Source organism: Callorhinus ursinus, unplaced genomic scaffold (assembly GCF_003265705.2).
Source record: "Callorhinus ursinus isolate GAN/ISIS: 27379988/994484 unplaced genomic scaffold, GSC_fseal_2.0 scaffold77, whole genome shotgun sequence".
NCBI lineage: Eukaryota > Metazoa > Chordata > Mammalia > Carnivora > Otariidae > Callorhinus > Callorhinus ursinus.
The window spans coordinates 1391425-1404291 of record NW_027397139.1 but is presented as its reverse complement, the minus strand read 5'-3'; the positions used below and the strand labels follow the sequence as shown (position 1 = coordinate 1404291).

Genomic DNA, 12867 nt, shown 5'->3' with positions numbered 1-12867 from the left:
GCACCCACGAGCCCCCTTCCTGTCCGTGGACGAGCGTGTTCTGGACGTGTCACACACGTGGACTCACACCCCGTGTGGTCTTCTGTGTCTGGTTCCCTCCCTGAGCGTCGTGGGCTCGGGGTCTGTCCCCGGGGCAGCGCGTGTCCGCACCGTGCTCCTGTCTGCAACCCAGTGACCTGCCCTTGCGCGGTGTTAACCATTCACTTGGATTGTTTCCACTTTTTGGCCATGGCGAGTCATGTGCCTGTGAATGTGCATATGCAAGTCTGTGCAGACGTTACGTTTTCATTGCTCTGGGCACGTCCCTAGGCCTAGAACTGCACTCCTCACATGCTCATTCCATGTTTACCTTCTGAGGAACGGCCCATGCTTTCCCCCAGAGGTCGCCCTGTTTCCCGTCCCCGGCAGGAGAGTGTCTAAGGGCTCTTCTCCCCCCACCCCACATCCTCACCAACACTTGTTGCTGTCTGTCTGTTTGACCCTGCCCGTCCTAGTGGGTGTGACGTGGTGTTGGCACTGGGGTTTTGATCTGAGGTTTCCTGCGGGTTAATGATGTTGAGCATCTTTGCATGTGCTTGTGAACCGTGTGTATCTTCTTTGAGGAGAAAGGTCCATTTCGGCCCTTTACCCATTTTTTTTAATCGGTTATTTTTTTTCTATTGTAGTTATAAGGGCTCTTTAGAGAGGACACAAGCCTCTTACCTGATAGATTGACTCACATGTATTTTCTCCCTTTATGTGGATTCTCTTTTTCAGTTTCTCGATAGTGTCTTTTTTAAAGCACAGAAGTTTTTAGTTGGATGAAATCCAATTTATCGGTTTTTGTTTTACTCGAGGGCTTGTGATTTCGTGCTTGTGTTCTGGGCTTCTGCCAGGGGCTCGCCTTGCCAGGACCAGCCACTGGTTCGGGGACCTTTAACGGGGAGGGTACGAATGGGATGCGAGGCTGAGTGGGCTTGGGGTGGAGAAAATGCTGACGCTTGCTCAGCGTCTCCGCAGGCTTGGAGGGGTCTCCAGGGGCCGAGAAATGGATTGACCTGTATTTTATGAGTTCTCATGACAAGATGGGACCCGTTTGTGGCATTAGGAATGGGTGAGTCCAGTGGGCAGGGATTCTGGCCTTGTTTGCCTGCTTCTGAAAGCCATCCCTGTCTTTTCCGGCAGAAGGTGCCGGGAGGGCTGTCTGGCACCTTTGCTGAGCTAGCCCCACTCCACGATTGTCTTCCTCCTTCCATGTCGTTGACTTTGAGGCACGTTGATTAGTCACGACGAAACCTCAGCCTTCACAGCATGGCCTTCACTGCCTGTGATTAACGCACAGCTCGGCGTGGCATCCAGAGAAAGCCTGCCTGACTGCCTGGCCCAGGCCGAGGGGCTGGTGTCTCAGGGTGGGAGTGGCCCCCGCTGGGGTTCAGACACTGGGGTGGGTGAAGCTCTGACGTGAGCAGGTTTGGGACTGGCCATGAGCTCTCAGGCCCTCTGGGGGGGGGTCACCCCGTAGCCATCCTGTGCTCCTGCCAGCCCCTGGGGGTGGTCTGCCACCAACCGTGTGCTCGCCGCCCTGCAGGATGTGGCCCAGTGGAACATCGGGAGCCTGCGGACCATCCTGGACATGGTGGAGCGTGAGTGCGGCACCATCATCGAGGGCGTCAACACCCCCTATCTGTACTTCGGCATGTGGAAGACCACCTTCGCCTGGCACACGGAGGACATGGACCTGTACAGCATCAACTACCTGCACTTCGGGGAGCCCAAGTCCTGGTGAGTGTCCAGCTGGCAGCCAGGCCGCGCGGAAGGGCTGCCCATGGGCTCCTCAGGGGCCAGACAGGTGTGGGGGCGCCTTCGGGTGGCCCCTTGGGGACAGGGTCGAGCCTGTGGCCGGGCAGGCAAAATTTGAGGGGCTCTGGCAGCTTGCGATCTATTGGCGCATCTCTTGTTGGCTTCAGGGGCAGCCTTGGTTGGTGATAAGGGGATACGTGTCCCTAGAAATGAGCTTCCTGCTCCCTGGAGCTCACGGTTTGCACCTGTGGTGGAGGCGTCCATGGAGTGTCTGTCGTACTGGGGACTCTCCCTGGGGCCGTGGGCCCCGGGGGTTGGGTGGCTGTGAGCCCTGAGCCTCCCCTGGCCTCCCCTGTGGCCTCCAGGTTCAGGGGTGGCTTTAGCAGCCAGCCCTCTGCTGTCCGGACTGGAGTGGGCGTGTCCTGAAGGCCACCCTGTGAGCGATGGGCCCGGCAGGCTGGGTCGAACATCCAGCGCCATCCGTGTTCTGGAATCTGTGTGCCGAGCACCCCCCTCCACATCCAGCTTCTGCTGGCGGGACAGCCGGGAGCTGCCTTCTGTGCAAGGCCGACTTTGTTCACTGTGGTTTCCAGCAGAGATTTCTGAGCTGGGCATTTATATCTCCTTGCCTCTTCCCAGCTGTCTTAGAAGGTTCTGTTGCGGTAATGGTCACAGCTCAGAGGGAGTGGGAGGGGGGAAGCAGGAGCCCCAGGAGCAGTCGGTGGCTCTCTCGAGCTCAGCCAAGCACCTCCGTGTGTTGAGATGGTGGGGGCGGGGGCAGAGAGGCCCAGCTTAGTTGGGGACCCAGGCCCAAGGGTCTGGGGTCCCAGACCCCAGGACCTTGGTGTCCCAGGCTGAGCCTGTGCCCATGGGCAGGGGGTGGGAGGCCACCCCCACTCCCTTGAAGTCACTGGGACATCCTGGAGCCCTTCACTAAGAGATGATGGGAGCAGGCTCAGGAGCCAGCAGGAGGCCCTAGGGGGGAAGCTAGGCCTCCCTGTGCAGGGGTTGGCTGTGGGACCACCCTTTCCTCACCTCTGAGGTGGACGCAGTGGGACCCCAGCCCTGTTCTCTGTCAGGGGGCTCTTGCTCTGACTGGGAGGGATGCGGAAGCATTGGGGACGAACGCGGTAGGGGCTGCGTAACAAGTGACCACAAACCTAGGGGCTTAACGCAACACACACACACGTTCTCTGACGTTTCTGGAAGCCAGGAGTCTGACTCAGGTCGCACCGGGCTAAACGCAGGCATGAGCAGGGCCGGTTCCTTCCAGAGGCCCCAGGGGAGACCCAGCTCTGGCCTTTTCCTGGCCCGTGGCCCCCCCCCTCCATCCTCACCGCCAGCAGCGCAGGGTCTGCCCATCTCTGGGACTCCCACCCTCTGCCTCCCCCTCGTGAGGGCCTTGTGAGGACGCCGGGTCCCCTGGGAACCCAGGGTCACCCCCACCTTGGGGGCCTTGACCTAATCCCATCTGCAGAGTCCCTTTACTCTGTGAGGTGGCATCCTTACAAGGTCTGGTGATTAAGACGTGGACATCTTTGGGGCCGCCGTCCTGCGGCCACCGGCCCTCCGGCCTTCGCATTGTCCTGCTTTGTTAGCTCGTGTGTTTGCTGGGATCCTGTTAGAATTCCACGGGCTTCTTGTTTTCAAGCCCCTTGTCTCTGTGGCTTTGCAGCAGCTCTTGATCATCGCAGCCTCTAGCTGGGAGGTATTTACCTTTTAGGAAAAATTGGGAGAGAGAGATTGACGGGGTTGGTGAGGCCCATTGGACAAAGGCCTGAATCTCACACCCCGTGCGGTCCCGAGCAGGTGGGTGGAGGCATATTCTGGTAGGCGGTGTCACCCCAGTGCTGCCCAGGAGGTCCCAGTGACAGCTCGGTTACCCCGTCTCCTCCGTCTCCCATGGCCAGGCCAGGCTGCAAGTCCGCGGAGGCCCCAGTCTCTAGGCCCTTGGAGAGGGGCTGCGCTCTGCCCGAACCCCACCGCTGTGAGCAAGGCTTGGTGGTGCAGCTTGTGCGGTGAGATGCTTGTGCCCCTTTCCTGGGGGCTCTGCCCGCCGGCTCCCAGCAGTTGGCATCCTCCTGAGGGGCCGTGGCAGGCTGAGTGCAGCTGAGGACCTTCTGATCCACGGGCTCGGGCTGTGTGCACGAGTGTGTGTGTGTTTGCACGCGAGTCTGCAAGTCTTGCAGATGTGTTTGTGAGCGTGCGTATGTGTACATGGAAATGTATACGTGTTCGTGTTTGTGCATACGTGCGCGTGCGTGACGGTGCATGAGTACGCGTGCGTGTGTGAGTATGGGCGTGCGTACGAGTTCCGTGTGTAAATGTGTAAGTGTGCAGTCATGTGTTTGTGACATACAAGTGTGTACGTGTGCTGAGGCCCCAGCTCACTGGTCTGGACGGTTCCTCTTGCTGGGGGCCCCAGGGCTGGGGGTGGAGGGGAGGGGGTTTCTGGGCCCTCCCAGCACCGTGTCCCAGTCGCGTCCTCGCGCGGCTCCCTGAGCACCGCTAGAGGGCGCCCCCGCCCTTCGGCCCTAGCGGCTGCTCCCAGCGCCTGCGGTAATCTCCCAGCTTCTTCCACCCTTTTAATGGACTCCTGGGCCCCAGCAGTGATGGCCCCAGAGACTCCCTGGGGGCGGCAGCAGGAGAAGAGTGAAGACTGCCGGGGTGGGCGGTGGGAACGCTCAGCTCCCTGCCGACGCCCATGTTTTGGCCCAGGTCTACCAGCCAGAGGGATCGGAAAGGGAGAAAAGCCACCTTTACCTGAAAACACAGAACAGAACAAAAAGAAAGGAGCCACGGCTAAATCCTGGCACATGCCAGCCAAAGGCAGGTTGAGCTTCGGCCACGGCCCTGCCTGAGGATGCGGTGGCCTCGGGCGACAGGGGCCAAAGTGTGAGCTTGTGGCTGGCAGGGAGGGTCACAGGGCGGGTGACTTGGGAAGTAGCCTGGGGAGCCCAGGGAGGCAGCTGGGCCAGGGCAGTCCTGAGAGGCGGTGGGGTGGGGAGGCTGGCTTCGAGAGAGGCAAGGGAGAGGGCACTGGGAATGTGAGGGGGAGCAGCCCCTGGCTGACAGGGCAGCTGACGGGCGGGACTGATGTCTGGCTCTGCACGCTACCTCCTGCCTCCAGTGGCTTGGGGTTGTCCAGGCTGCAGCCCCAGCACCCCTGTTCCCTGCCGTCCACCCACCCCTCACTTCCACCCCTTCACCACAACCCACTCCGAAGAGCCCTGGGGCAGCAGTCGGCAAGGCCAGCATCGGGCACAACAGCGGTTCATCTGAGGGAAAGAATGTTCCAGAAGGCAGCTTGACCTTGGTCTTGGTTTCTGGTCCTGAAGGGGGATGGGATTGCACATGGGGTTCCTCGTGCTGAGTGTGGCCGGTGGGAAGAGGCTTCTTAGTGCAGCTGTGTAGGATCCAGCTGCTGAGGCTTCCCACCCCCGCCCCTGCCAAGCTCCCTGCTCCCCTAGCCCCAGCAGCTCAGCTCAGGCCCCATGCCCTCTCCCCAGGATCCAGGTGGGGGCCCCAGATGTTGGCAGGGCACCCCATGCTCATATTAGCTATGTGTGACATCGGCGTATCTCCCCATCAGATTGTGGACCCTGGGGGGGGGCGGGGCCCTCGGTCTCCCCCCCACCCCCACCCCGGGTCCCTATCCCCCAGCAGGGGCCTGGTGCAGAAAGGGGGCTCTCTGCCTATCAGGGTCCTGGAGTGCCAGTGCCATGTCCATGGGAACTGGTCCTCGGGGCCGAGACCTGTCTTGGGCGCCCCTGACGCCAGCCCAGGGGGTGGGTGCGGTGCCTCTCGTCCCTGGGCTGGTGGTTCAGGGGCCGCTCAGTGGCGCCCTGGCTCCCTGCCCTTGCCTGGGACCCCGGGGCTGCTCCCTGGCAGATCGTGCTCACACGCCTGTCTCCCTGATTGCGTCGTTTCTCCCGCGTCTATGGCAGCTTAATTGCAACCATTTCCGAGTATTTCGGTAGCATTTTAAGTGTCGACGTCCTCAGGTTTACAGCGTTTTATGAAGCCTTTCTGGGTCTGTTGCTACTTTGGTAGTGTGATTTGTGTGTCACAGCGGCGTGAACAGCCTGGTGTCGATAAAAGCGTGGAATTGCTTCAAAAGGCCGGCATTAGGTGGTGCTCTCTGGCAGCAAGGCTAAGAATATCTGAAGCGTTTGAGTGCTTCAAAATCCCTTTTGAGATGGGGATTTAAAATAGACCTGGCACTTGCAACTTACCCCCTCCCTGGCCTTCCCGGGGCCCAGTCGGTCAGCGAGGCCAGGAGGGCGGGCACGCGTGGGCCCAGGTGTGCGGGGAAGGCTGCGTGATTCTACCCCGATTCAAGTGGCTTGGCCTGCAGGGCAGTGCTGGGGGGTGGGGCAGCCCCGGGGCTCGGCATCTGGGGAGTGGCACCCGCCATCCCTGGCCCTCCTGGAGCCCCTGGTGGCCATTCCCCACATGCTGAAGGCCCTGTGGGTCCCAGGCCTTGTGAGCTCCCAGGAGGGAAATGTAAGATTATGGGAATGGCGCTCCCACCTAGCCTGGCTTCTTGCTCAGATCCAGCGCTGCACATGGCATTCCCAACAGCATCTCCTCCTGTTCTCTCTGCAGCTTCCTTGTGCCCATGGGGTGGGGGCAGGGAAGGGCGGGGGAGGACAGGCCTCCCAGAAGCCTACTCCAGGCCCCTGGGTGGGAACAGCCAGCATTCCCTACAGGGTGTTTGTCTGGGCCCTGACCCTGGCCCTCAGGCCCGTGACTCAGCAGCATTCCCTCAGAGTGGTGGGCACTGGTCCCAGCGTTGAGTCTCCAGCAGTTTTCTGGAGGCTTCCCCAGCCCCTCCCACCCTCCTGCTTCTATTTACCTGGGATGCGGTCTTTCAGGTCCTCCCGGTGCCCCACAGGCAGGGAGCACGTCCTCCGATCCGCACGTGTGCCACACACATGCCTGCCTGCACACACGTGTGCAATGCACATGCAGTCACTCGTGCAGGCTCCCCGCATGGGGGTTGGGGAGAGGGCCTCTCGGATCGTGCTCCCACAAAGGGCATGGAAACCGCCCCCCCCCACCCTGCCCCGGCTCATGCACCGTCCTGGGCGTGATGAAAGGATCCTTCTAAGTGGAGTTCGTGGAGGGGGCGGGTGGCGGTGAGGGGATGGTACCAGAACTCCACTTCTCTGACCTCTAAGAAGCCCAGGGGAACAGGGCACCAGGGCGAGCTGAGAATTTTTCCTTTTGATGCAGCTGCACCTAGAGTTTTTCTTTGGCATTTTCCCTCAGGGGAGTTTCACAGGAGAGGGGCTGGGCGGCCTTCTGTTGCCGGGAAGCTTGACTCCCGGTGGGCACAGCCGTCTCTGCCTGCACGTGATACTGTGGGGGCCTGTGTGCGCGTGCACGAGTGTGGGCACACGCTCTGCCAGGGAGGCAGAACAAGGCTCTTTTGGGGAAGGGGGCTGCTAGGCTGCTCCTTTGCCCCTTGGCTGTGTGTCTGCTCGGCCCCTCAGGACCTCCCTGCAGGCCCACCTGAGGCTGCATCAGCTCACCTCCCAGCTGCAGCTCCTTTGCGCATCCATTAATCCCTCCCAGTAAGCCTCCAGGGATAGGTACCTGCCTTCCTCCCTGCCTCCCTGCCTCCCTGCCTCCCTGCCTCCCTGCCTCCCTGCCTCCCTGCCTCCCTGCCTCCCTCCCTCCCTCCCTCCCTCCTTCTTGGTGTCCAAAGCAGCCTCCCCAGGCTTGGCTGCAGGGGGCGTTGCTGGACCACAGTGCCGAGCCAGGCACCTTGAGGGCCTCTGCTTAGTCCCCAGGGAGCTTGGGACTGAGAAGTCTAGGTGGTGGATGGAGCCAGGTGAAGCTGCCCTGGGCGGCAGCCCCGAAGGCCCGTGGTGGGGAGGGCCAGCCCCCGAAGGAGGCGGCACCTGGAGAAGGCTTGGAGACTTCATGGCTTCTGAGAGCCTGGCTCAGTGGGGACCAGGGGTCCCCATTCCCTGACTCAGGCACAGCTCCTCATCAGGCAACAGGAGTAACTCCTCCCAGCTGCCTGGCTCTGGCCCCCGAGAGGCCCCGTGGTGTCAGGGAGGACTCGGCTCGGCGCCGATATGGTTGGAGATTGGTAGGAGCCTGACAGCTTCACAGATTGGTTTTAATAACTCAGCTTCCTAGCACCATGTCCTGTCACCCGCACAAGATGCGGAAGGGAAATGGACACTCTCCCACCTCTCCCCCCCCCCCCCCCCCCCCGCCCTGGGCCAAACCCCCATTTGGGCATCTGGGGACAGAGCCCTGTGGCAGCTCAGTGTGACCGCCGTGCCTGGGGAGGCTGGATGGAAAAGACCCACCAGGATGCCAGAAGGAAGGCAGTCCATCTGTGCCTTGTTAGCATGCTGGGGAACCCGGCCAGGCTCCGCTTGCCTCAGCCCCGGGTCCTGTGCTAAGGTGGCAGAAACAGCAACAGAAGGAGTGTTTCAGAGCAGGAAGCTCCCCCGAGAGCGGACTCCCACTGAGGCAGGAGGTATCAGAACCCCGAGATTAAAAGGGAATAGATAAGGTGGTGAGGTGGATCACTTGGTGTGTGAGTCAGGGTGCTGGGCTGCAGAGGCCTGCTCTTGGGGCCCTGTGACCACTCCCCGCAGGATGCTGAAATCGGTCTGCAGAGTGGCCCAGCCCTGCAGCCACAGCCAGAGTCCGCTCTCCCCAAACAGGCCACTGGGGGAGTTCCCTGATGGGGCCTAGGCCCCTCCCTGCAGAAGGAGCCCCCTTCTGCAGGAAGATGGCTGCTGTCCCAGATGGCCGGGGGAGGCCCCGAGAGCGCTGAGCTAGACCCACTGAGGCCCAGCTTCCTGGCCTGTTGGTTCTGGGTCGGGACCTCTGCTGCCTGCCGCTGGGCCCACTGTGGAGCTCAGCTTCCCTGTTTGATGCACGGGCCGTGGGCAGGCAGGAAGAGCCTTCTTGGTCCCCCTTCTAGAGTCTCCTCTTTGGACAGTGATTGCAGCGGCTACGGCAGCAGAACTGATTGTCCTTTGTTCCGCTGTGCCTGATCTGTGTGCCCGCTGTCCCCTTCTGAGGCCTGTGGGGGTGGGGGTGACCCGTGCAACTTCCCTGGCTTCTGAGCCGGAAGTGCTGCATCCCCGAGCCTCTCTGAGCCGGGCCGACTTCGGACTCTGGTCACCCTAGAGTGTGCAGATGTGTGTGCATGTGACCGTGTGTACTCGGGGCGTGCGTGCATGTGTGCGTGCATCCAGGAGAGAAAGGAAAAGTGTCTCCTCCCGCAGGCAGCCTGTGAGTCTGTCCTCTGGGGTACCCCCACCGGACTGTGCCCAGAAGACCCGGGACCTGGTGCTCCAGGAGGTCACTATGAGCCACCTTACCCACCTTACCCATAGCACTGGGGGGCCCCGGCTGGAGCTTTCGCTTCCAGTTGGACTTTGCCCCTTGCGCTCTGGAGCTTGGCATCATGACGTTGGCTCAGTGTTAGGATACGTGGGTTCACGCCACGGCCAGGAGGGCCTGTGCACAGGGAGCTTGTGGGAATGATAGCCGTGTCACCCCCACCCGGGTCCCCTCCTGGGCTTCATAGAGCCCTCAGCCTGACTTCTTGATCGGACCCCCAGGCGTTCTGCTTGTCAGGGTTGTGTAGTGCAAAAACCGAAAACTGATGTTAGCATTGGAAAATTAACTCCTGATCCTGATGCTGGAGAGACCTTTGCGTCTCAAACTAGGGCATCAGGTGTCATTAGACCGCAAGAATGGGATTGCGTCATTAGTTACCATGGCGAGTACAACAGGCAGTTTTGGAGAACTTTGCACAGTGTGGTGCAATGCAGTGCGAATTCCAGATCATTCCATTTGTCTGATTCCCTTCTTCGGGGTGTCACACGCCCGAAAGTCTAATCACCTGGCGCTGCTCCAGCAACACCTGACAGCGTGTCACGTGAGAGCACGTGACGTGTGCCACTTGGGGTGGACCAGAAAACCCCGGAAACGTGGCGCATTTCGGGGTGCCCTCCCAGGGGCTCTGCTCCGCAGGTGGTGGGATCTGTGCCCGTGGGCTGGCTCCTTGCCTCTCGCGGCATGCTGGCGGGGACAGACACAGTTGGTGTTTGTTCAGGGAATGCAAAGTGATTTTAACATCGCGCTAAGCGGAGGAAGGTCAGCCTTCTGCTAAGGAAAAATCTCACCATATGCTCTCCTCGAAAAGCCAGCGAGAGGGAGCGGGGGTTCCTCTGGTATTGCGGACGGCCCGACGCCTCGCCACGAGCCTGGACAGCGGGCAGCATTGCAGCTGGAGGGGTCTGGGAATCGGGCTCGGGGTGTCAGAGTGCACCCCAGGCAAACACTCCACCGCGGGGCGCTCTCCTTGCGCTTCCCGTGGTTGTCATGGGCCCCTTTCCCCACTGTTTTGGCAGCCATACTCTCTTTTTTGAAAAAAGATTTTGGTGTTTAGAAGATTTATGGAAACACTGAGGAGCTAGTCCAGGCGCTCCCCTGCCCCCACACTGATTCCCCACTGGGCTCTTCTGTCGGGCTGGGACCCTGCTGCAGTTAACGGACCAGTGTTGATACATTCTCAGTAAGCAAAGTCCACAATTTATTCCGATTTTCTGTTTCCCCCAATGCCCCTTTTCTGTCCCAGGCTCCCATGTGACACAGAGTCGTCATGTCTCCTTGGGCTCCAACGGGCTGGGACAGTTTCTCAGACTTCCCTGGTGTTTGATGCCCCTTGACAGTGGTGCGGAGGACGGGGAAGGGGTTTTGTAGGAAGCCCCTTCCTTGGATTTGTTTGGGCTTTTTCTCATGGTGAGACTGGGGGTTTGGGTTTGGGGAAGAAGACCCGAGTCAAGGACCCTTCTTCTGATGCTCTCTCGGGGGCACGGGGTGCTGTCACCATGGCTTGTGACTGTGGACGTTGGCCTCGGTCCCCTGGCTGAGGTGGGCGGTCAGGTGTCTGCGCTGCAGAGTCACTCTTCCCAGTTCGTATGCTGTTCTATTTGAGGTGTACTCTTAAAAAACAAACAAAAGAAATTTCCACTACCAGAAAAGGGAAGAGAAGAATGAACAGAGTAGCCTCGCACCCAGTGCCCACAGTGGACAGATGTGAGCGTCCTGGCACCCTTCTGTCAGGGAGTTTTGATGTGTTTCTTTTCTCTTAACCTCGAGTGGAGGTGGTTTTGGTTTTCTGTTGCTGCATGACCAACCAGAGGGCATGTGGTCTGCATTTATTTGCTGTCGGTTCTGTAGGGCAGAACTGAGGCCTGGGCCAGCCAGCTCCTCAGCTGAGGCTCTCAGAGGCTGGAATCGAGGTGTTAGTGGGCCCCGGGGAAGGTCCACCTCTGGTCCCGTCTGGGTCGTTGGCAGAGTTGTGTTCCTTGAAGTCGTAGGAGTGAGGTCCCACGTCCTTGCTGGCTGCCAGCCCTGGGCCGCTGTCGGCCTCTAGAGGTCACTCAGGGCTGGCCATGTGCCCCCCTCCATCCTGAGGCCTACTTGGGATCCCCTCCCACTGGCACCACGGACTTGAAGAGGGGCCCCCCACCCCCTGCTTTTGAGGGCTCACCTGCTTAGGTCAGGCCCACCCAGGGTAATCTCCCTATATCAGGGTCTCCTGATGTCGGACCTTAGTTATTACAGCAAAAACCCCTCACAGCACAAGAAAATGTTCGAGTCACTATGAGCAGGGGCCAGGCGTCTTAGGGGCATCTGAGAACGGTGTCTGTCATAACGCCTTTATTGCCAACTATAGCTCAGTGCTGAGGATGTGCAAAACATGTACATGCCCCAGAGATACGTATTTATGTACCGTTTATTGGAGCCAACCCCCGTGTAATCCCGACAATGTTGGGAAACGAACCTCCCCCCGCCCACCCCGTGCCCCTCCCTCCACGGCCCCCTCCCTGCCCGGAGCTAACTATAGTTCTTCTGCCTCTTCTCCTCCTGACTCGATGGTACTCATGTGGCTGCTTCTGTGGGTCCTTTTCCTACGTGTGTTTGTGGCCCTGGGCAATGTGGCTGAGTGGTGGCTGGATGTGAGCGCCATATAAGTAGACTTATTTGTACCTTGCATTTGTGCTGGGAGGTGGGGAGGAAGACACACCCTGTTTATGTGGCAGGAGTTGATTTATTTCTGTGGCTGTAGGGTTTTCCGCTGTACGACTCTGCCTCCATCTGTTCATCTGTTCACGGGTGATGGGCGTTCGGGCTGTTTCTGTGTTGGGCCAGCTGCATACGCCACTTTAGCGTTTTTACCGGGTGCTTGTGTACGCAGTCCGTTACTGCATGCGGGGACGCACTGAGAAATCCTGACAGTAGGGGCCACGGGCGGGTGTTTGTTGCAGCCCCACGCCGCCCCCCTGCACAGGTGAGGCACAGGCTGGTTGGACACCTGCTCAGGGCCGCAGAGCTCAGAGGGCGGGGTCGGGGGCCCTGCCACTGCTCCACTCTACCCCTCGAGTCGGGAGGGGCGGCCGCTCAGCCTTGGGGTCAGGGTGTGTCCCAGGTGGCGGAGGTGGCCTGGACGTGAAGGTGTGGGAGGGAAAGGACTTTTTTTACAGAGTCCCCAGAACGGTCCCTGAGTCAAGCCCCTCCGAGCTGAACGAAGCTGGCAGGTTCCTGTGGGAGACGGAGACAGGGATTCGGGGACCGTTCTGCCATCTTAAGCGCGTGACTTCGGCAGAGGTCACCCTGGGTGTCCAGGTGGGGCAAGAGGGGGGATGTGTTCCAGAAATTTTGATGGGTGGGCACAGGAGACAGCGCCCCAGGCTTCTGCTCACCTCTTACTGGCCGGTGCCTGATCACATGGCCACACTTACAGCCGGGGAGCCTGGCAAACACTGTCCAGCTACAGGTCTGGGGGGGAGAAGGGAGAGGGGTGGGTGCCGAACAGAGATGGTTTTGTGCGTCAGCTCCTGGCCCAATGGAGTGCCCACTCTGGGTCTGGCATGAAGCACGCCAGGACTGACGGCACCTGTCAGGATGGGAGCTCACGGTGTGGCCCCACACCCCCAGAGCAGGGCCAGGCTGAGTGGTGGCTGGGCACCCCAGACGGGGTCAGGGAAGCCCACAGGGCTGAGGCCTGGGGGAAGAGGTGGAGTCGGGCAGCCCATG

General features: G+C 60.3%; 1 protein-coding gene across 3 annotated transcripts in view; it reads left to right on the top strand.

Annotated features, from left to right (window-relative positions):
- Positions 1–12867, top strand: part of KDM4B (lysine demethylase 4B) — a 132845-nt gene that overhangs the window by 54515 nt on the left and 65463 nt on the right. For all 3 annotated transcript variants that reach the window (XM_073887231.1, XM_025861517.2, XM_073887230.1), the window contains exon 6: positions 1568–1761. In XM_073887231.1, the coding sequence (XP_073743332.1) occupies positions 1568–1761 (194 nt within the window). The remainder of the gene's footprint in view (positions 1–1567; positions 1762–12867) is intronic.